Source organism: Danio rerio, chromosome 20, assembly GCF_049306965.1.
Source record: "Danio rerio strain Tuebingen ecotype United States chromosome 20, GRCz12tu, whole genome shotgun sequence".
NCBI lineage: Eukaryota > Metazoa > Chordata > Actinopteri > Cypriniformes > Danionidae > Danio > Danio rerio.
The window spans coordinates 5,904,528-5,929,311 of record NC_133195.1 but is presented as its reverse complement, the minus strand read 5'-3'; the positions used below and the strand labels follow the sequence as shown (position 1 = coordinate 5,929,311).

The 24,784-nt window shown below is 41.7% G+C and overlaps 2 protein-coding genes across 52 annotated transcripts in view; both read right to left on the bottom strand.

The window, feature by feature from the left end:
• Positions 1–24,784, bottom strand: part of nrxn3b (neurexin 3b) — a 420,076-nt gene that overhangs the window by 208,217 nt on the left and 187,075 nt on the right. For 27 of the 51 annotated variants that reach the window (XM_073933143.1, XM_073933144.1, XM_073933109.1 and 24 more), the window contains 3 exons: positions 22,943–23,116; positions 22,472–22,498; positions 17,840–17,959 (listed from right to left, as the gene is read on the bottom strand). In XM_073933143.1, the coding sequence (XP_073789244.1) occupies positions 17,840–17,959; positions 22,472–22,498; positions 22,943–23,116 (321 nt within the window). 51 annotated transcript variants of the gene reach the window in all.
• LOC141379487 (uncharacterized) lies at positions 3,060–11,336 on the bottom strand. Its single transcript, XM_073933892.1, has 3 exons — positions 11,160–11,336; positions 7,359–10,985; positions 3,060–3,119 (listed from the first exon to the last, which is right to left on the bottom strand). Exons 2-3 carry the CDS (start codon positions 10,920–10,922, stop codon positions 3,060–3,062), a joined length of 3,624 nt encoding a protein of 1,207 aa, XP_073789993.1. The 5' UTR covers positions 10,923–10,985; positions 11,160–11,336.

The window sequence follows — 24,784 nt, the reverse complement described above, 5'->3', positions numbered from 1 at the left end:
TGAAATGAACAGGATGTGCTTTAACTGCAGACTGTCAGCTTTAATTTGAGGATATTTACATCCAAGTCAGGTGAACGGTGTAGGAATTACAACAGTTTGCATATGTGCTTCCCACTTGTTAAGGGTCCAAAAGCAATTGACCCCTCCCTAAGCCCCGCCCAAAAACCGCCACCCACCAATCGTGGCTTAGCAACTGTAGCTACGCACAGGGGCTCTGTCAAGCTTTCGAGCGAGTGCATATGGAATTTTTCCCCTATTCAAAACCTAAAACCCAAAAGGAGAAATGCTTGCGTGCATTAAGCTGTGTGAAGGGCACTAAAGGTGCGGAGCTAAGTTGGTTTTGTTTTGATATTCCTGACACATTCAGTGATAGACAGACGGCAATTACTCACACACCTCTTACCCTAAACAGATCTAAACTGTGTTTCCTACAAAAACACAAAGCTGGTTATGTTTCACAGCTGTCTTTTTCCTTTTTTCGCTCGATATTGTGAGTAATGCTCCGTTTAAGCCTTCGCCATAACGTTAGTAACGTAGTCATACATACTAGCAAATAGGTTATAATGACATGAGTTATTGTTCCGGAATTTACGAATCTGCGAATCTGTTGCTAACTTTACTGAACTTCATATTTCCATTTGTTTCAAGCTACGAATATTTGAAATTACAAATCAACAGAACGAAACCGAGATTTGATCACAAACTGAGCAGCTGCGACCAATATACTTTACCTGCATCTGTTTTTCATTCATTTATAAAGAGCACACAAACATACTGACAGTAATAAGTAACTTACTGTACATTGTTACGGGCCAATGATGCTAATATTCGGCACAAATTCAACAATCTCCCCTTTCTGGCTGTTCTTTCTATGAATGAACTATGTAAAAGCACTGTCATGTGTGCTTCCTCGTCGGTTAGTAACGATTTCATTGCACAACAATTAATCTATCAAGCATTTTGGCTAAAAATAGAGAAATTGCGGTTTCATTTGTTATTATTAGATTAATTTCTCCTGCTGTGCATGAGCTTAGCTGTTGAATGGTCAGCATATGAGGCGGCTAGGCTAAGCTAGCTTCAATTTTGATTGAATTATCTTTAATCAGTTGCCTATTATGTCGTGAATACCCCTGTAATGCATACTGCAATCCTTTTTTGTCTGGCTTTCTCAGATATCTCACCTGTTAGCAAAAACTGACATTATATCCCTGGCAATGTCTGACACCGGCGCACACACATTGAAAAAGCTGTGCCAGTCACGAAAGCTTGACAGGCGTAGCAACAGTAAATAAAGAGGGCGGGGCTAGGCGAAGGGTCCATTGGGCAATTGGCTTCTAAGCTGTTCCATGGCCAGGTGTGTGTTATTTCCTTATTATCCCATTTACAATGAGCAGATACAAGGTCTGGAGTTTATTTCAAGTGTGCTATTTAGAATTTGTTACTGTCCACTTTTAAGATGAGATCCAAAGAGCTGTCACTATCAGTCAAGCAAGCCATCATTAGGCTGAAAAAACAAAACAAACCCATCAGAGAGATAGCAAAAACATAGGACACACCAAGCTGACAGTCGGCCATTGGGCAGTGTCAGGTCAGTATCTGTCCAGCTGGTTGGTTTTGGTGTGTTCCACATGTCACCTCTTGTCAGGTTAACGTCAGATTGAATTGGCCTGATACAGCATGTAGAATTGGCATCAGCTGAGGAGAGTGCTCTGATTGGAAAATCATCAGGGCCCAGTTTTTAAAAAATGTCATCTGGATCAAATTGGTCCAGATCTGAAAATCCCATGTTTTGCTACCCAATAATAACTGATATTTCTTACTTGTATGACCGTATATATATATATTATTTTAATTATATATATATAATTATTTTTAGGGGTTTTCACCTTTATTGATAAGACAGTGGAGATATAGAGACAGGAAAGTGTGGGAGCACCTCCATGCTATGTGTCAAAGCACTAAACATTAGGCTATTGGCGCCGACTGTATGATCGTTTTTAAAGCAACATTGGGTTGTGATCCAAAATTTCATGCTGTGTTCACACCAGACCCGGTACACATGTATAAATAGACGTGTGGTCATTCTGAGTTTGCTCGCTTCATTCGTACATCAAATCTGCTTCATTCACGCATCAAATTCACTTCACAATAGATGCAGATTTGCGTGATGGGCAGGGCTTCTGTCTGCCCGGGGACTCTAGCTTCGTTGCTAAATGGCTAACATGGATTTTATTGAGAGAATAGCTGTGTTTCAAGTGTTCACACTTACAGTAGCTGATGATTGATTATAAAGCTTGTTTGGCATGCTGTCCAGGAAGAGAGCCCAAGATCCTCGAGCCTGGGGCTCCCTCCCGTTTTCAAGGCGAGAGGGGAGCTTGAGCTCAGGTAAATCTCGAGAACTCCCCTGCTGTAGTAGCTAATGAACAGATAGTGATTGCTTTTAAGTGATCACCGTTTACTAAGAGCATGTCTATGGTGCCAATTTGGATTAGTCAATTAACTTGAGTTGCATGTTTCTTGACGGTGGGAGAAAACCAGGGAACCTGGGGGATACCCACGTGAGCACGGGGAGAACGTGTAAACTCTGCATAGAAACATCGGCTGGCAGGGTAAGGACTAGAACCAGTGATGTTCTTGCTGTGAGGCAACAGTGCTAACCACTGGGACAGGGTGCCACCCATCTAGGAAAGGAGGAGGAGTAGGGGTGGAAGGGGGGATTCTTTAAAATGAAGATTGCTGTCATATTGAACTTAGGCTATTTAAAGTGGCTTAGGAATTGTCTAATTGGTGAATCATAAATTGAATTATGCGGGTCCGACTGCAAGCAATCATAAGCATGTGATCCTCTCGAAATTAGAGGATCTTCACTTATGTGCTTTATGAAGGCTGAAAAACAGCGTTGATCTGTTTAGAGCCGTGCCTGAGTCCATTAGATCCTTTCAGAGGTGCATTCGGCTTTGTGAGTTCATAAACTCCCACAGAAACTATACCTGGGTGATGGTAGCTTTCAGAGGTGCTTCCGACTGAGCCGAGCCCAGTTTGATGAACTGTTGTCGGTGTCAGCTGGGGGATTTTCCCCACGGGACACCAACAACAGAAGTTACAACATAATCACGACCCTACAAGACAAAGCTCATGATTGGTTATCGAATGTCGGCTAAAGTTTTTTAACTTGAGCAATTCGGCTCTTTCGCACATAGGATGTCTATTCCCGTCTTTGCATTGACTTAACATGTAAATCACTAGCACTTGACGCTTCATCCGAGTCAGGTGTGAACGCAGCATTTGGATTACCATATCCTGTTTACTAGAGCCTTGAATGGAACCAACAGTGTAGCCTACTGGCTTAGCAAAAAAACAACAGGTAGGCAAAATACCAGTGGCCACAAACGGCCATTGTTTGTGTTAATGGTAAGAAACAGAAACACAGCAATCAACAAACAATTCACATTTATCAGTTTTTTTCTAATACAATACTGCTGATATTAAGATATTACGATTTTACTTGGGTGACATGGTGGCGCAGTAGGTAGTGCTGTCGCCTCACAGCAAGAATACATGTTCTCCCTGCTTTCGCGTGGGTTTCCTCCGGGTGCTCCGGTTTCCCCCAGTCCAAAGTCATTTGAATTGGGTAAGCTAAATTGTCTGTAGTGTATGAGTGTGTGTGTGTGTGTGTGTGTAAATGTGTGTGTGGATGTTTCCCAGAGATGGGTTGAGGCTGGAAGGGCATCCGCTGCGTAAAAACTTGCTGGATGAGTTGGCGGTTCATTCCGCTGTGGCGATCCCAGATTAATAAAGGGTCTAAGCCAGGGATGTCAAACTCAATTCCTGGAGGGCCACAACCCAACCCTGCTCCAACACACTTACCTGTAGGTTTCAAACAAGCCTGAAGGACTCAATTAGTTTGATCAGGTGTGTTTAATTAGGGTTGGAACTAAAGTGTGCAGGGCTGTGGCCCTCCAGGAATTGAGTTTGACATCCCTGGACTAAGCCGACAATATAATGAATGAATGAATGTCTTAATTTGTGTTGGCCATGTGCTTCTCTTGACTTTCCTTCTTGTTTTCAGTTACCCCGCCCTCGTTTTTAGACCTTGTTATCCTGATTGTGTTCACCTTTCTCTTGTGTGCTTTGTTCTATAACTTTTGCTGTGTGTTCTCATTTCTTTGATGGTTCGTTCCATGTACTAAAGGTGTGTACTTCCACGCCGTACTAAAGAGCGGTGTTTTCGCCCGTGTTCTGATCAGCTGTGTTGTCGCGCGCGTATTCAAGAGCGGTGTAATCGCTCGCCTACTGAAGGGCGGGACCGAGGGTGTGTCGCATCACGGGGGCACTTTTGATCATTTTGGAAGGGCACTTTCTATCCAACACTAAAAAGGGCATGTGCACTGCAAAGGTTGAGCCCTATGTGTGCACGTGCCTGCCTTGTATCTATCTTTACCTTGTATCTATCATCACCTTGTATCTATCTTTACTGAGCTTTAGTCTTGCCTGTTCTAGTTCTCTTGTCTACTTGTTTGTTTGCAGCTACTACTTTCTTTTGTTTGTTTCTAGTGTTTACTTAATTTGTGTTCTAATCTTTATTTTACTTATCCTTAGAACCATTGTTGTCCCTTTTTTTTCTGTAAGTCCTAGTCTTATTAGTTGATTATTAGTAGTTTAATTACTCTTTAAGATTCTAAAAGTCTTTATTTCAGTTTTATCAGATTGCTGAAGTCAGTGTTTCTCTCCTAGTATTTATATTTGATTTTATTTTAGATTTAGTTAGTTTTTTTTTTTTTTTTTTGTATATTTTTGCTGCCCGTTTGCTGTCCTGTCTTGTGTCTTATAATTTTCCAGTGCTATCCCGTATCCTAACCTCCCTGGTCTGCCAGTCTGGAGTTTACGTGGCATCTCCCGGATCTAGCTTTGGTTTTGACCACTGTTGCTCCTACTCCTGGCTGGCTGTTCATTTTAGTATTATCTTGTCTTTACAACTGGCTTCCCTGTGTTGTTGCCCCTACCGTTTGGACCTTGTCATCCCCTTGTCTGTCTACTTGTGCCTTATTCTGTCAATAAACCCCTTTGTATAGTTCATTGCTGCAACTCGGTCCGTTTTCTTGCAAACATCCGTGACAGTTTCTCTTTTGAGGATTACAAAACAGATAACTTCCACCTGCGGAGGCGAGAAGACATCTTTTTATTCAGTCACAGAACACACACTCATTTTCAGTCAGTTGTTTCCTGCAGATTTTAAGTCCAGATGATTGCCGACAACAATGTTGGTTATCGGCTGTGCTAGTTGGAGTGTCCTCGTCCTAAAAGTACTCAAGTGTAGTGATTAATGAGTAGTGAGTCATATATGGAAATTATTCCACCTTATGCCCTGCATATTAAAATGTAGCTTACATCAGTGTCGTTTTCTTTTAAGGGTGTTTGAAAAGCATGACGCACAATATGTGATATTTAACAGGCCTAAATGAGTTTAGCTTGTCAGAGTGCATGACCGTGATTCTCATTGCAAACTCTAAGATCTCAGTTGACATAATGTCAGACTGAACGACTATCATGATGTGCCAAACACACAAAAAAAACTGTGTTTGACCATCCGTGACCATGACATAATCAGTAACCTACGTTCTGAAATGATGACTCAGCAATCATAAACAATTGGCAGAGTTTGTCAGCATGTCAAACCAACAATCACAGACTTTAGCCAAGGATTACAAGGATTTATTTATTTTTTTAATTTCTCAAATGTGTCTAAGACAACCAAATCATGGCTAAAATGTTTATAAAATTAGTTGGAACAGGGGTTTAGTGTGTGTTAAATTATTTGCCATTCATGAATTATAAATTTAAAAACGCGAGAATATTTTACATTAGGGGCCTACTCACACTATGCCATCCGTACCGTGCCCAGGCCTGTTTCCCTGATCGTTTGAGAAGTGTGAGTGCGCTGAATCGGGCTCAAGCACGGTTCACTTGGCTGGCCCTGGCCCGGTTGGAAAAGGTGTGCCTGAGAGCGGTTTACTTGGGCTTTGGCGCGGTACGCTTGTGTGTGAGTGCAAAACGGGCCAAAGCCCGAAACTGAAAGCGATACGTGACTTTTAAGGGGTTGTTTCATATGGATTTATTAATCATTCTTACTGTTCAGTGATCGCAAACTTCCGTAATTTATTAAAGACGAGAACTCCTCACAGCATGACAGCTGTGCACCTTCAGCAGACTCATTCTCCTCATTCCTGCAGCACGAGAGCTTAATGATTGTTTATGAGCGCCAAAAGTGGCGGATCTGTCCGGTGAAATATCTGACTGCGTGTCACCGCAACCCTAAGGACTGTTTGGCGAAATATTTGACTGCATATCACTGCGTACGATATACGATATAACTAGAGAAACGATATAACTAGAGAAATCTCCACTGTGCTACTGGGTGAGAGCGTATGGCAAGCCGTTTTTTAAACCTTAAATATATATAAGGTTTAAATATATATATATATTGTAGCGAGGCAGAGGGAAAACACAAACACCGTAGATAATGTTACAAACAATGCCCCGGAGGGTGCCTTTATTTACAAGTGATATTGGGGTGAATGAGTGCTCTTCTTAAAGGTGCGTGCTCAAGTGCTCCGGGGAGATGGTGAAGGCTGGTGAGAAGTAGAGTGTTGGATCGGTCACGAGCTGGACTCGGCTGTGGGAGAGACAGAGAGAGACAAGCGTTAGCGCAGGGAGTCATGTCAAATGAAGCTCCTTCTGTGTGGGGCTGGCTTATATCTCTCCCTGGCTGATGAGGTCCAGCTGTGAGCGATCCGAGGTTGATGAAAGATCCAGCTGGTGTGGATTTGTGCCCAGGGCGACGTGGTATTACATGGCTCGCTACATTCCCCCCCCCTTAGCGTCGTCCTGGTCCTGGGTGTCCTGCGAAGGAAGAGCAGTGTATTGAGAGGGGGGGTAGAATGTTTCGACAGACCTGCCCATCCTGACCAGAGCCGTGAGAGTCCGTCTGCGTTTCCGTGGGAGGCCCCGGCTCGATGTTGTACGTCGAAGTTGAAATCCTGGAGCGACAGGAACCACCTGGTGACCCGAGCGTTGTTGTTCTTCGCTGTAGCCATCCATTGTAGCGGGGCGTGGTCGGTCACCAGAGTGAATTTCCTGCCAAGGAGATAGTACCTTAGCTCCAGGATTGCCCACTTGATCGCCAGGGCCTCCTTCTCCACCGTTGCGTAGCGGGTCTCTGCGGGGGTCAGCTTCCGACTCACGTACATTATGGGATGTTCTTCATCGCCGTGGACCTGGGAGAGGACCGCGCCCAGGCCCGAGTCGGAAGCATCCGTCTGTAGAATGAAGGGGCAGCCGAAGTCAGGTGCGTGCAGTACCGGTGAGGACGTGAGGGACTTCTTTAGGGCTCGGAACGCGTCGTCGGCTTCCTTGGTCCATCTTATCCTCTCCGGCTGCCCCTTTCTGGTCAGGTCTGTCAGGGGGCTAGCTATGGATGAGAAGTTAGGTATAAAACATCTATAGTAGCCCGCTAACCCCAGAAATGCACGTACCTGGGTCTTTGTGGTGGGTTGTGGAGTTTCTTGTAGTGCCTTGACCTTGTTTTGCTGTGGCTGTATGAGACCTCGTCCAATGTGGAAGCCGAGGTATCTGGCTTCGGCTAGACCCAGGTGGCATTTCTTGGGATTAGCTGTGAGCCCAGCCCGTCGAAGATCTAAGAGCACCCTCCGTAACCGGGATAGGTGTTCTTCCCATGACTCTGAGTGGACGATGAGGTCGTCCAGGTAGGCTGCTGCATATGGCTGGTGGGGCCTCAGCAGGATGTCCATCATTCTTTGGAATGTGGCTGGGGCCCCGTGGAGCCCGAAGGGAAGAACCCGGTATTGCCAGTGCCCACCGGGTGTGGAGAAGGCGGTTTTCTCCTTGGCGTCTTCACTGAGTGGTAACTGCCAGTAGCCTTTGGTGAGGTCGATGGTGGAGATAAATCGGGCTCCACCCAGCCTATCCAGCAGCTCGTCCACCCGAGGCATGGGGTATCCGTCGAACTTGGAGATCTCATTGAGTTTCCTGAAGTCGTTGCAGAAACGGAGGGTGCCATCGGGTTTGGGGACCATCACTATTGGGCTGGACCATGGGCTACGGGATGGTTCGATGATGCCTAACCTTCTCATCTTCTGGATCTCCTCGTCGATAGCCAGCCTGCGAGCCTCTGGAACTCGATAAGGCCTTTGCCGGACGATGGTGCCAGGAGGAGTGATAATGTTGTGTTGGATGATGGAGGTTCGGCCCGGTTTCTCCGAGAACACATCCTTGAACTGACCAACCAAGGCTTGCAGCTCCGCCTTCTGGTTTGGTGAGAGTTGCTCACCAATGTGGACAACGGGAAGAGTTTCTTCAGCGAAGGCAACGAGATGACCTGGAGCTGCAACCCACTTCTTCATAAGATTAATGTGGTAAAGTTGTTCTTCCCGTCTTCGTCCCGGCTGACGGACTCGATAATTTACCGGCCCTACCCTTTCTACCACGGTGTATGGTCCCTTCCAGGATGCGAGGAACTTCGACGTTGTGGTAGGTATGAGTATCATCACCTTGTCCCCTGGGTGGAACTCTCTGGGTTGGGCGGGCCGGTTATACAATCTCTGCTGGGCGCGCTGGGCTTCGGTCAGGTGTTGCTTGACGATGGGCATGATTTTGTCGATGCGTTCTCTCATGTCCCGTACGTGTTCAATCACCGACCGCTGGGGGGCTGGCTCCTGCTCCCAGGCTTGCCGAGCCACATCCAATAGGCCCCTGGGTTGGCGGCCAAACAGCAGTTCGAAGGGGGTAAATCCTGTGGAGGCCTGGGGGACTTCCCTGATACCGAATAACACGTACGGGATCATGAGGTCCCAGTCGCGCCCGTCCTCTGCCACCACCCGTCGGAGCATCTGCTTCAGAGTCTTGTTAAAGCGCTCGACAAGGCCGTCCGTCTGTGGATGATATACAGAGGTTTTTAGCTGTTTTACCTTGAGTAGGTGACAGAGGTCTGCCATCAACCGGGACATGAAGGGGGTGCCCTGGTCGGTCAGTATCTCTGTTGGGATTCCCACTCGACTGCATAGTAGAAACAGCTCCTTCGCGATGGCCGATGACGTGGCTTTCCTCAGGGGAATCGCTTCAGGGTATCTGGTGGCATAATCGAGGATAACAAGGATGTGCTCATGTCCCCGGGCCGACTTCGGCAAAGGCCCTACCAAGTCCATACCAATTCGGGTGAAGGGCACATCGATGATGGGTAGTGGTATTAGAGGGCTGGGGGGTGGTCGTTGGGGAGACGTTCTCTGGCAGATGTCACATGCCTGGCAATACCTTTTTACTTCCCCGTCTAGCCCCGGCCAATGGAAACGATCGCGGATCCTTTTCACCGTGTTGGCCGCTCCCAGATGTCCAGCCATCGGGTGGGTATGTGCCAGTTCCAAGACCGTCTCCCTCTTGGTCCTCGGAACGACCAGTAGTGTCTTCTTTTCCCCCCGCCTCTCTGCGACACAGTACAGCAGACCATTTTCCACAATAAAATGTGGGAGGGGGTGAGGGCTGGGAAGTCGCTCATTACCTTCGATGATCCGTATTTGCGGCCAGCAGTGTTTGAGCGTTTCATCTTCCCTTTGTGCTCTACCAAAATCGCCTCCTGCGGTTATCTGTTGAAACAGATCAAAGTATAGATTAGCAGATATAGCTGACTCACCCCCTCTGTAGCTCTCGGTGGTCATCAGCGCTGGTTTGCGGTCCCGATGAGCCCGTGGCTTGTTCTTCTTCTTTGAACGAGCCGATGGAGCGTGGTGGTGGGTTAGGAGTTCGTCGAACCCCGGCCAGTCTCTGCCCAGTAAGAGGGACACAGGAAGATCTGGAACAACCCCGACTTCGATTCGCCAGCTACCTGGTTTCGCCGCGATGGTCACTCTTCGAGCGGGTACGTGGCGGGTATCACCATGCACACACGTGATCGGAATTCGCCCTTTGCTTTCATGATGGTATTTTAAAATTTTCGGGTGAACCAGAGTGATGGCGCTTCCTGTGTCTAAAGTGGCCGTTTGTGTTTTTCCCTCTAGCTGGACTTTATGGGTGGGAGCTTCGGGAGGGATATTGCGGTGAACCGCGCACCCTGCTGTCCAGGCCGGGGTCGAGTGCGTCGTCGGCTCGGTGGGCATCGGCTCGTCCATCGGGCTGGGGACCGCTGGTCTGCCGCCTGGTCGCGCTGTGCCCTCCACCGGTCGCCAAGGTGCACTTACCCTCCGGGGTGGCAGAGCCGCTCTCTCCCCATTATCTCGGGCGATGTGAGCTTCAGCCAGCTCGATCGCCTCCACCAGGGTGGCCAGTGACTCAGGATTTCGCATGCTGGTGAGTGTTCGCAAACGTCGGGGTAACGCACGCATCATCTTCTCTATGATCACCTTCTCAGCGACCTGGACCGCCGAGGGATCTCCTCCCAATAACCATAGCCTTCCCAAACGAGAAAGTTGAGCTGCTTGAGTTCTCACTGGTTGTTTCTCGTCGTAAGACCACTGGAAAAACTGTTGGGCTGCGCTGATTGTGGATAGCCCCATTCTGGCTAATATTTCCTTTTTTAACGCTTTGTAATCTTCATTTTTAGGTGTCTCTAGTGAAAAATATGCTCGTTGCGCTTCTCCTGTGAGAAACGGAGCCAACATTCTCGCCCAGTTTTCTTTTGGCCAGCCTTCTCTCTCGGCAATAACCTCAAAGGTATGTAAATAAGCGTCAATATCATCCAGGTCGCTGAGTTTAGTGAGATGATGATGCGCACTCACTTCGGGAGTCGGATGGTGTCTGGCCGCCTGGCGGAGCTGCTGTTCCAGTCGATCCTGTCTGGCTGTAAGCTGCTCAGAGATGGAATTCTGTTTCCTGGAGATCTCCGCTAGGTGGAGCAGTACCTCTTCCACCGACATGGCGACGGGATGTTGACAGCCGAGTAAGAGGAAGCGTGGGAGAGAGAGAGAGCGGATGCCTGTCTGTAACAAACACAGAAAAATTCAGCGGTTATTTTCTACTTAATGGTGAGTGTTTCTTCTGAATTTTTCCCTCTGCAATGCCCGCATTCTCCACCAGTTGTAGCGAGGCAGAGGGAAAACACAAACACCGTAGATAATGTTACAAACAATGCCCCGGAGGGTGCCTTTATTTACAAGTGATATTGGGGTGAATGAGTGCTCTTCTTAAAGGTGCGTGCTCAAGTGCTCCGGGGAGATGGTGAAGGCTGGTGAGAAGTAGAGTGTTGGATCGGTCACGAGCTGGACTCGGCTGTGGGAGAGACAGAGAGAGACAAGCGTTAGCGCAGGGAGTCATGTCAAATGAAGCTCACTTCCTTCTGTGTGGGGCTGGCTTATATCTCTCCCTGGCTGATGAGGTCCAGCTGTGAGCGATCCGAGGTTGATGAAAGATCCAGCTGGTGTGGATTTGTGCCCAGGGCGACGTGGTATTACATGGCTCGCTACAATATATATATATATATATATATATATATATATATATATATACATACATATATATATATATTTATATATTTATATATATATTTATATATATATATATATATATATATATATATATATATATATATATATATATATATATATATATATATATATATATATATATATATATATATATATATATATATAGGCAGTGGCGCAGTAGGTAGTGCTGTCGCCTCACAGCAAGAAGGTCGCTGGGTCGCTGGTTCGAACCTCGGCTCAGTTGGCGTTTCTGTGTGGAGTTTGCATGTTCTCCCTGTCTTTGCGTGGGTTTCCTCCGGGTTCTCCGGTTTCCCCCACAGTCCAAAGACATGCCGTACAGGTGAATTGGGCAGGCTAAATTGTCCGTAGTGTATGAATGTGTGTGTGGATGTTTCCCAGAGATGGGTTGCATCCGGAAGGTCATCCGCTGTGTAAAAACTTGCTGGATAAGTTGGCGGTTCATTCTGCAGTGGCGACCCCGGATTAGTAAAGGGACTAAGCCGACAAGAAAATGAATGAATGAATGAAGAACACAGAATCTAATTTCTTAGAGGATGTGTTCTCGCGGTCTCCCAAGTTCGTTCTTCTGAGGTAACCTGGCAAGAACGGTCTACACGAGAATGCAAGTCCATTCTCTGTGTTCTTGGAATAGAGGAACAGCCCATGTGGGGTCAGATGTACTGATGAGCTACAACCAACGAGAGAGCAAAACTGATCAAGCACATTTGGGCTGCTAACATGATTACAACCCAACACTCTCCCTTTGTTTCTGATTGTGTGTGTGTGTGTGTGTGTGTGTGTGTGCGTGAAGCGCCACTGATAAACAATAAGGCTCGACCTTTGCTAGAGGGCAATAATGTATAGAATGTGCTAATTCAGTTATGCAAGTTGAATAATTGCCTCAGTCAGAGTTTGGATTGAGTCTAGCTCAGACGTCCTTGGGATGTTCAGTATTAAAAACCACAGTAATGATGTAGCTAGAAAGGGCAGGAGTTTGCTGTAGAACAAACCAATGACTCAAAGCCACTGTAAGCAAATTTACAATCATTATAATCACACGCAGTATCACTAACACATTATTTTTCTTACAAATTGTCACAGGAATACCATGCTCTTCATAGTTGTCGAGCTGGCTGAAGATGGTGCCCTGGAGGATGAAGCGTTTTATTGTGTTGCACTGCTTACGTGATGAATATGCTGTCGTATTCGCCTTCTATTCTATCCACCTTCACAATAGAAGAATTTATGAACATGTACAATAAGAAGAAGAGGAAAAAAACTGCAGAGAAGATTCTGGCTCAAATAAGCACGCTGGTACAACCTGCAGCTGAAATCTAGGTTACTGACTGAGTCCACCATTTTTAACCACATGCACAATGCTCTCGTTTTCGTCCTCTCTCAATCTCTGCCTGTCTGTCTGCCTGATTAATTGAGGCAGTCTGTCTGTTGAGTCAGATTTGAGTTATTAAAGACTGCTCCTTGTACTCTTTTTCTCCCACATGCACTCCGGAGCAACTACACTTTCTAATTAGAATCACTCTCACGCAGGGGTGCGCTTTCTCTGGCCACGAGCATCACTCGGTTTCGTTTCATTCAGGAGCGTGCCAGTCGTTTGGTGTGCCATTGTGTTTCTGGATGACATAGAGAGAAAAGGCATCATGCACACTTGCAATTTGGACTGTTTATGCTGGAAGAGAGAGGAAGAGCGCTTGATGTGCGATGCATGCATGTGTCTCTGCATGTGTCTGTTTTTGGCAAAAGATGAAGCCAGTGATGAAAATACAAGCAGAACTGATTTCATGCTCTGGGGATTGTGTTCCAGTTTGGGTTTGTGCTGCATGCCAGCATTGGATAGATAGGCTCACTGCTGCCATCTAGAGGAACGGCATGCATGCGTATGAAACAGCAAGCCAATCAGGCATGCTATACAAATTTTCTATATGAATAAATATGCAATATTTATGACACAAACATTTGCCACTGACTTTATTTATACGTTCATGTATGTTTGTTTGGATGAACACACAACGGCCACTTTATTAGGTACACCTTACAAGTACCTGGTTGGACCCCCTTTTTCCTTCAGAACTGCCTTAATCCTTAGATTCAACACGGTACTGAAAATACTCCCAAGATTTTGGTCTATATTGATATGATAACATCACGCAGTTGCTGGAGATATGTTGGCTGCACATCCATGATGTGAATCTCCCATTCCACCTCCTCCCAAATGTGCTCTATTGGATTGAGATCTGTTGATTGTGGAGGCCATTCGAGTATAGCTCATTGGCTATTTCTATTTTTCGAACCATTCTCAGTAAACCCTTGAGATGGTTGTGCGTGAAAATGCCAGTAGATCAGCAGCTTCTGAAATACTCAGACCAGCTCATCTGGAACTAACAACCATGCCACGTTCAAAGTCACTTAAATCACCATTCGTTCTCATTCTGATGCTCGGTTTGAACCGCAGCAGATCGTCTTGACCATGCCTACATGCCTAAATGCATTGAGCTGCTGCCATGTTATTGACTGATTAGACATTTGCATTAAAGAGTGGGACAGGTGTACCTAATAAAGTGGCCGGCGAGTGTATATATTTATGCATTAATTTGAGGCACTGTTTATTTTAGTGAGAAAACAGCAACACTTTTTAAAACTATAATTTTTGGGAAAGTGGAGAATTTCAATTAATATTCATGCATTGTTCCAGAACAAAAGTACTTGCCTGTGCATCATTAAGGATGGATAATTAGGAAAGAATCAGTCAAGCTTAATTACAGCTTTACACATGCAGATGTACACTAATGCACCTGGCAAAGTAAAAGTATATTTAGATTATTTATATTGTTCCAAGAACACAAACTTTTCAATCATAAATGATCAAGTCTCCTAAATTAGCAGCCTACAAAGCTGTGACATTCACTGTAACTGCCGTGACCCTACACAGAATGGCCTCACAAGCTCAAGAGCCCATTTGTGGGGTGAAATTGAATTTGCCTCTATGATTAGAATTGTCAGAGTGATGAAATGGCGCACAACTGCCGGAGGTTAAACATGGGAGACATCATTAAAGAAATAGACGCCAGCTTATTCTTCATTAATGCAGACAGAAAAAGGGAGCGGGATAAAAAGGAGAGAACGAGAGAGGGAACAATTTGATTTCTGTGTATGCTTTGCCACGTTTCAGAGGTTGCTGGGCTAATTTGACATCTGGATATTTACCGCACCTAATTACAACTGCTCACTGGACAGATGGACAGATGTCTGTTGATGTCAATGTCTGTTGTCAGATGTCAATATCTGTTGATTGGACAGATGGACCACACTTTACTCACCAAAAACAGGTTTTCAACTTGTTCATGTATCAGCATTCCTTCCTTTTTCCTCGGAAAAATATTTTATTGGCCAATCACACTCTCTGATCCACATTCATTAAAATGTACTAATGATGCTCGTTCAAATGAGAGAACTTCTCTTCTATTATCTTCTGACTGTGTGTTGCAACTGTGTGCTAAATCAAGAAACAACTCTGAGCATAATGAGCTATAAAAAAGTGCTTGAAGAAAACACATATACATACTGTATATGGTAAAAAAAAGACATGTCAAAAGTATAAGAACCTGGCTAGCATTAGAAATAAATGACAAGTAATATATATATATATATATATATATATATATATATATATATATATATATATATATATATATATATATATATATATATATATATATATATATATAAATAAATAAATATATAAAAAAAAAAAAAAAAATATATATATATATATATATATATATATATATATATATATATATATATATATATACATATATATATATATATATATATATATATATATATATATATATATATATTGTCATTTATTTCTTTTATATATATATATATATATATATATTTTTTTTTTTTTTTTTTTTCAAGTGTTGTTTAACCCTCCTGTTGGGTTACAGGTAAAAACGACCTATGCATCATATTAACAGCAGAAAAATACCCCTAAATACCCCTGTTTTTTTTAAATCTTGAGATTTGGTGACTTTTTCTAAAATGACCCCCCATCCCAAATAAATAAATAGATAAATACATAAATGTGTATATTCATATTTTCATGAAGGCTGTTCACATTTAGGGTATAGTGCAGGGGTTTCAAACATTTTTCAGCAAAGACACAGTGGCAATTCAAAGTGCTTTACATAAATGAAAATAAAAAAAAGACAAGTATAAGAAAATAAAAGCAAAAACAATAGAAATGATTAAAAACAGATTAAAATGTGTTAAAACAGGTTATAAAAGAATAAAAAAGAAAAGAAAGACATAATAGTGGGACCTGTCGGACGTGGCACAGTGCTCATTCAGTAAAGGCACAGCTAAAGAGATGTGTTTTAATTTGAATGTGCCCAATGTTGGAGCACATCTGATATATATATACAAGACCACAATCATACTATGTGTATTGCCAAATTTCCTATTAAATACAGTGTATCAACATACTGTAAGGACGCCTTTCTGTATTTGTAATATACAAAACATGATCCAATGCTGCCCATGTGAAAGCACAAGAGGGGTGCGTAGCTTCTGCCCTGTCCCACATTTGCACAGTATCCAGCATATAGCAAGCGTTAGACATAGCAAAACACAATTAAACCAGCCATTATTCCTTGTTTTTTTCTGGTGAAACTCAACAACACCTCACTGCCTTTTTTATTTTGTCTCCTGTAATTGAGGGTCTCTGCAATCTCACAATATCCACAGGAAGAGGACTGTCGTCAAAACAAGCTGTTTTGTGTAGTTTTTGAAAAAAAAATTTCTGTTAAATTGGGAGTGAAGCACTAAAACAATTTCACACAGCAATATGCTAACTAAGTTTGGAACAGAATAAGACTTTAGACCAGTATTCATTCAATGGACCAGGAGCATTTTCAGTTGAAACCAGAAGTTTACATACACTCTAAAATAATAAACATAACCGTTTTTTAAATGTCTAATGTTAAATCATACTAAACGTTTACTATTTTAGGTCCGTTAGGAATACCTAAATGATTTACATTTTCTAAATGCCAGAATAATGCCAGTATAATGAGAATTTTTAGACAGTCAAAAGTTCACATACATTTCCTTGGTATTTTTTAGCTTTGCTTTTAAACTGTATAACTTTGGTTAAAAGTTTTGGGTATCCTTCCACAAGCTTCCCACAATAGTTTGAAGGAATTTTGGCCCATTCCTCCACACAGAATTGGTGTAACTGAGGCAGATTTATAGGCTGTCTTGCTCACACAAGCTTTTTCAACTCTGCCAACAAATTTTCTATAGGATTGAGTTCAGGGCTTTGTGATGGCCACTCCAAAACAGTCACTCTTTTGTCCTTAAAGCACATTTTAACTAATTTGGCAGTATGCTTAGGGTCATGGTCTGTTTGGAAGACCCATTTGTGGACAAGTTTTAATTTCCTGGCTGATGTCTGGAGATGTTGCTTCAGTATTTCTACACAACGTTCTTTCTTCATGATGCCATCTATGCTGTGAAGTGGACCAGTCTCTCCTGCAGCAAAACAGCCCCACAACATGATGCTGTCGTCCCCCATACTTCACAGTTCGGATGGTGTTCCTAGGCTTGTAAGCCTTCCCCTTTGTCCTTAAAGTGTATCACTGGTCATTATGGCCAAACAGTTTAATAATAGTTCCATCAGACCACAGGACATGTCTCCAATAAATATTATTTTTCCCAGTGTAATTTAGCTAATTGTTGACTGGCTTTTTTTGTTGATTCTGGCTTGTTGATTTTCCCATGTTGTTACACAAGGAAGCAGTGTGTTTGAGGTTTTCCTTAAATACTATTCTACAGTTGTGCCTCCAATTAACTCAAATGTTGTCAATTAGCCAATCAGAAACTTCCAAAACCTTGACACCATCCCCTGAGCTTTTTCAGAGGTATAATAATCTTTTTGTATGTACACTTGACTTTCAAGAAAAGTTACACCAATTTCTCAAACAATATCTCTCTCATTATTCTGCTATTAAGCATAACAGAAACAAATGTGATAGTCCTAACTTACCTAAAAGAGAAAAAGTTTAGTCTCATTACCATCTGACTGTTTTTGAAATGGTTATGTGCCTTTTTATACAGTGTATGTAAACTTCTGGTTTCAACTGTGCATCCTTTCAACCATAGGCTATTAAAGAAAGACAATCACATTGTTAAACTAAAGTGTCATAACATCCAACGCCAATAATCTTGTTCAAAGCACTCCCAATCCAGTTAGTTAAACAACAATCTCCAACCACAACTTGTGTGATGTTACAATCAGCAGAAAGAAGTCTATTTGGGTTACTCACGGTCATTGCACTGGGTGCCAGAGTAAGAGGTCATGGAGCAGTCGCAGGTGAAGTTCTCCCACTGCTGGATGCAAACGCCCATGTTGGCACAGGAATCCTCCTGGCATGTAGTGCTAGGCCCTGAAATGGAGGACAGAGGAAATGCATAGGTCAACAGCAATGACAGATATGAACAGACATCTCTGTCGCAAGAAGAACAACAAGACACGCATGCATGCAAGGCCATTCACTGGTCATTATCAAAGCCGTATAAGCATATTCATGGCAGTGCATTCATCCTGAATATCAAACAACACTAATGTTGTGGACAAACAATCAGACAAGCAAAAAAAAAAAAAAAAAGATTCTTTAATTAGTATTCTGATCTTGTTTCTCCAGTAAAATCAGATAAAGTTGCTTGTCATTTGCAATTTGTTGAAAGGAATGAGAAACTGCTACTAGGATGTGCAAACTACTAATTATTTTGAGAAATGCATGACCTGTTGTGCAAATGTATCTATCTATCTATCTATCTATCTATCTATCTATCTATCTATCTATCTATCTATCTATCTATCTATCTATCTATCTATCTATCTATCTATCCATCCATCCATCCATCCATCCATCCATCCATCCATCCAGCCATCCAGCCAGCCAGCCAGCCAGCCAGCCAGCCAGCCAGCCAGCCACCCACCCACCCAGCCAGCCAGCCAGCCATCCATCCATCCATCCATCCATCCATCCATCCATCCATCCATCCATCCATCCATCCATCCATCCATCCATCCATCCATCCATCCATCCATCTATCTATCTATCTATCTATCTATCTATCTATCTATCTATCTATCTATCTAATCGGCCTACCTGCCTGCATATCTATCTATCTATCTATCTATCTATCTATCTATCTATCTATCTATCTATCTATCTATCTATCTATCTATCTATCTATCTATCTATCTATCTATCTATCTATCTATCTATCTATCTATCTATCTTTCCATCCATCCATCCATCTATATATGTCTGTCTGTCTGTCTGTCTGTCTGTCTGTCCATCCATCCATCCATCCATCCATCCATCCATCCATCCATCCATCCATCCATCCATCCATCCATCCATCCATCCATCCATCCATCCATCCAGCCAGCCAGCCAGCCAGCCAGCCAGCCAGCCAGCCAGCCAGCCAGCCAGCCAGCCAGCCATCCATCCATCCATCCATCCAGCCAGCCAGCCAGCCAGCCAGCCAGCCAGCCAGCCAGCCAGCCAGCCAGCCAGCCAGCCAGCCAGCCACCCACCCAGCCAGCCAGCCAGCCAGCCATCCATCCATCCATCCATCCATCCATCCATCCATCCATCCATCCATCCATCCATCCATCCATCCATCCATCCATCCATCCATCCATCCATCCATCCATCCATCCATCCATCTATCTATCTATCTATCTATCTATCTATCTATCTATCTATCTAATCGGCCTACCTGCCTGCATATCTATCTATCTATCTATCTATCTATCTATCTATCTATCTATCTATCTATCTATCTATCTATCTATCTATCTATCTATCTATCTATTTATCTATCTATCTATCTATCTATCTATCTATCTATCTATCTATCTATCTATCTATCTATCTATCTATCTATCTATCTATCTTTCCATCCATCCATCCATCTATATATGTCTGTCTGTCTGTCTGTCTGTCTGTCCATCCATCCATCCATCCATCCATCCATCCATCCATCCATCCATCCATCCATCCATCCATCCATCCATCCATCCATCCATCCATCCATCCATCCAGCCAGCCAGCCAGCCAGCCAGCCAGCCAGCCAGCCAGCCATCCATCCATCCATCCATCCATCCATCCATCCATCCATCCATCCATCCATCCATCCATCCATCCATCCATCCATCTATCTATCTATCTATCTATCTATCTATCTATCTATCTATCTATCTATCTATCTATCTATCCTTCCATCCATCCATCCATCTATATATGTCTGTCTGTCTGTCTGTCTGTCTGTCTGTCTGTCTGTCTGTCTGTCTGTCTATCTATCTATCTATCTATCTATCTATCCATCCATCCATCCATCCATCCATCCATCCATCCATCCATCCATCTATATATGTCTGTCTGTCTGTCTGTCTGTCTGTCTGTCTGTCTGTCTGTCTGTATGTCTGTCTGTCTATCTATCAGCCTACCTGTCTGCTTATCTATCTATCTATCTATCTATCTATCTATCTATCTATCTATCTATCTATCTATCTATCTATCTATCTATCTATCTATCTATCTATCTATCTATCTATCTATCTATCTATCTATCTATCTATCTATCTATCTATCTGTCTGTCTATCTGTCTGTCTGTCTATCTGTCTAAGTTTAAGGTTGTGTGGTGAAAGATAATTACAATCCAAATCCATGCACAATGAGAAGTTCTGAATGACATGCTGGCTGTGTTTTGAGTGTTATTAGCTATTAAATGGTTTGTTGTTAGATTGTGAAAATTTAAAGCTTAGAAAATAGTACCAAAGCAAACTTTTTTGTTTGTTTGTTTGTTGTTCATTCACTGGAAAACAGGACAAAATACTAATAATTTTTTTCTATTATGAATCTTTTTTTTATCAGACACATCCAATCAAATCAAGACATAAAGCAGCCATAGAAAACCGCTAGAAGGAAAAGTAAAGACAAAAAATGAATCTATGCACAGATCACTGCAAAATGTGTTCACATTCCACACTTCATTTCAGATTTATAGACAATCACTGAAACAGAACTACAAACAGGTCTGTTTACACTTTATTTACACTAATTACAACCATCGTGACACGTCAATTCAAATAGCCAACAAAAGAAGCCAAACAGAAAGACGTGCATTCAAAACATGGGCAAAGCCCTAAATAAGGATGTATAAAAGTCTCTGCTGGCTGAAAGTGCTTTTTTTTTTAGTCTGGGAAGCAATTAAAAAATTCTTTCTTTTCTCTTGCTGGTTTCCATCTCTAATGATTCCCCAACTGAACCACTCTTGGGTGCTCTCAACACAATATAAATGAGTAATGAACAAAACATCCATTAAAATGCTTGCAGGAGAGAATTGTGGCTATTTGTTGTAGAACAGGTGGACACTTTTTTTACACACAATGTACGGACACAATGTATCAATCTTTGTTGAGTCTACAGTGGCAATTTTTAAGCTGGACATTATTTGAATGCAGTTTATTTTTAGCCCTCATCAGTGAATGAATTGGGCATTTCTGGAATAGATTAAGAAAAACATTTAGATAGATAGATAGATAGATAGATAGATAGATAGATAGATAGATAGATAGATAGATAGATAGATGGATGGATGGATGGATGGATGGATGGATGGATGGATGGGTGGGTGGGTGGGTGGGTGGGTGGGTGGATGGATGGATGGATGGATGGATGGATGGATGGATGGATGGATGGATGGATGGATGGATGGATGGATGGATGGATGGATGGATGGATAGATAGATAGATAGATAGATAGATAGATAGATAGATAGATAGATAGATAGATAGATAGATAGATAGATAGATAGATAGATAGATAGATAGATAGATAGATAGATAGATAGATAGATAGATAGATTAAAACAGTTGATAGATAGATAGATAGATAGATAGATAGATAGATAGATAGATAGATAGATAGATAGATGATAGATAGATAGATAGATAGATAGATAGATAGATAGATAGATAGATAGATAGATAGATAGATAGATAGATAGATAGATAGATAGATAGATAGATAGATAGATAGATAGATAGATAGATAGATTAAAACAGTTAATAGATAGATAGATAGATAGATAGATAGATAGATAGATAGATAGATAGATAGATAGATAGATAGATGGATGGATGGATGGATGGATGGATGGATGGATGGATGGATGGATGGATGGATGGATGGATGGATGGATGGATGGATGGATGGATGGATGGATGGATGGATGGATGGATGGATAGATAGATAGATAGATAGATAGATAGATAGATAGATAGATAGATAGATAGATAGATAGATAGATAGATAGATAGATAGATAGATAGATAGATAGATAGATAGATAGATTAAAACAGTTAATAGATAGATAGATAGACAGACAGACAGACAGACAGACAGACAGATAGATAGACAGACAGACAGACAGACAGACAGACAGATAGACAGATAGATGATAGATAGATAGATTCATAGATAGATAGATAGATAGATAGATAGATAGATAGATAGATAGATAGATAGATGATAGATGGATGGATGGATGGACGGACGGACGGACGGACGGACGGACGGACGGACGGACGGACGGACGGACGGACGGACGGACAGACAGACAGACAGACAGACAGACAGACAGACAGACAGACAGACAGACAGACAGACAGACAGACAGACAGACAGATAGATAGATAGATAGATAGATAGATAGATAGATAGATAGATAGATAGATAGATAGATAGATAGATAGATGGATGGATAGATGGATGGATAGAGATAGATTACTATAGATGAGTCCAACATTCCGATTATAGCTCAGTGCAACTTTCAGCCAGGTGTATGTGTATGAGGTGAAACGGCCAAACCCTCTACCTTGGAGGTCAGCTTTGGTGAAACCAACTTTGTTAGCAGGGTATTTCCAAAAAAGATAATAGAGAGGTTGGTTAGAGGAGAGAAGGTCAGCCAGGATAGTGTTAAAAATGAGTGTAAAGCACAATGAGATAAAAAAATTAACTAATATATTTTTAAAGCTAATTATGATGTAATATAAAGTGTATTATACTCTCAAACAATATACCTCATTCAAAGCTTTATCAAGTCTTTTTTATAAGGAGTAACTGTCAAAAGGCAAGCCTTTGGTCGTAGCGCCATCTAGTGGTTATGGAGGATCTCAACATATAGGCAAACCAAAAGTTGTTCATGGTAAAATGTTTTCTATTGCAAAAAACATAACTAAAATATAAAGAGATAATTACAAATGCGGAGTTTATTTGAATGTAAATGTTCTGTAATCTGTCAATTATTGGTAGGCAGCAAGTTTGTGGCTTAGTGAACGATGTATACCTTCACAGCCACGCTCAATCTGCCCACTGCGGAACAGAGCGTCATTGATGAGGTCAGGCAGACGGCCATTTAGATCCATGGAAGCTAAGCAGCCTTGAAATCCTTCACGAGACACCACCAGCTTGGGCAGGTTCTGGTACATGTTGGGGCCCAAACCAGCCACAAATAGATCACCTTCAAGACAAGGAAAACATAAATAGAACTGAGTTCAGATGCAAAACCTCTAAATGCCATCTGTAAATTTATTCTAAATTAAGCATTTTTATCAGTCTGCAGTGTGAAGGTTTTAGTAATATAACTTTTATGGCAAAGAATAAGTCCTCTTCATGGTCTTAAAAGTGAAATAACTCAACATAAACAAAGGGTTCTGAGAAAAATGCTCATTCAGACAATAATATCCAGCTGCAGGCCCGCAGAACCACACACGTTTTAGGCACACACAATCTGGCACACACAATCTAGGCAAACCATATATGGTTACGACGGATGTTAATGTTATTAACGTCTTTTTGAACATCGTCATCGATATATTTTGAGATATGTGGTTAATAAATATTGTACACAATAAACAATAGTGTTTTATTTCACAAATATTGCGATCGAGACGGGTGAATGGGGGGCGTTGTTTCCGATCGCCATTCAATATAATAGACTGAACAGTTTTTATCAGTCATTATAGCTGATCGGTCATTATTATCTGACAATAATAGGGCAGATACTCATTTGCTGGCCTTGCTGAACGATCTAAATTGGACAGGTTTAATTTATATAATGGATTCATTTATAATAAAGGAAATAAGTTAATATATATTATATATAATATAATCGATTATATGTAATAAATTTTTTTTGCATGTAACAAATCTATAACACTATATTAATATTTTAATCGAGCGATTTTATAGTGTTTATTTGCTTAACTTTCTAATAATCTTTTAATTAATGATTTCCCACATTATGTAGTAATTTATAATAAGCAATACATTGTTTATAAACCAAAATTTAGCAATAGGAACAAATTAATTATTAATAATCAATAAAAAATAATAAGTAAATATATATATGTGTTACAGTTTAGTAAAAATCAGATAATAAGATAAGTTTATATCTATCTATCTATCTATCTATCTATCTATCTATCTATCTATCTATCTATCTATCTATCTATCTATCTATCTATCTATCTATCTATCTATCTATCTATCCATCCATCCATCCATCCATCCATCCATCCATCCATCCATCCTTCCATCCATCCATCCATCCATCCATCCATCCATCCATCCATCCATCCATCCATCCATCCATCCATCCATCCATCCATCCATCCATCCATCCATCTATCTATCTATCTATCTATCTATCTATCTATCTATCTATCTATCTATCTATCTATCTATTTATCTATCTATCTATCTATCTATCTGTCTATCTGTCTATCTGTCTATCTATTTTTCTATCTATCTATCTATCTATCTATCTATCTATCTATCTATCTATCTATCTATCTATCTATCTATCTATCTATCTATCTATCTATCTATCTATCTATCTATCTATCTATCTATCTATCTATCTATCTATCTATCCATCTATCTATATTTATATATAGTATGCTAATTTATTTTAATGTGGCACATTATTGTTTGCTTTTTATATTTTACAACAAAGTTATTTTAACCAAGTATGATTAGATTAGGATCCTGAATTAGTTTATTACACTTAATCCTACTATTAGACAGTCTGTTATGTTTTCTTTGTTTATGTGGACACATGAATAAAGTCATAAGTGTCTTTAACCAGTTTTTACATAATTTGAGATCAGAAACTGCAGAGATGTTA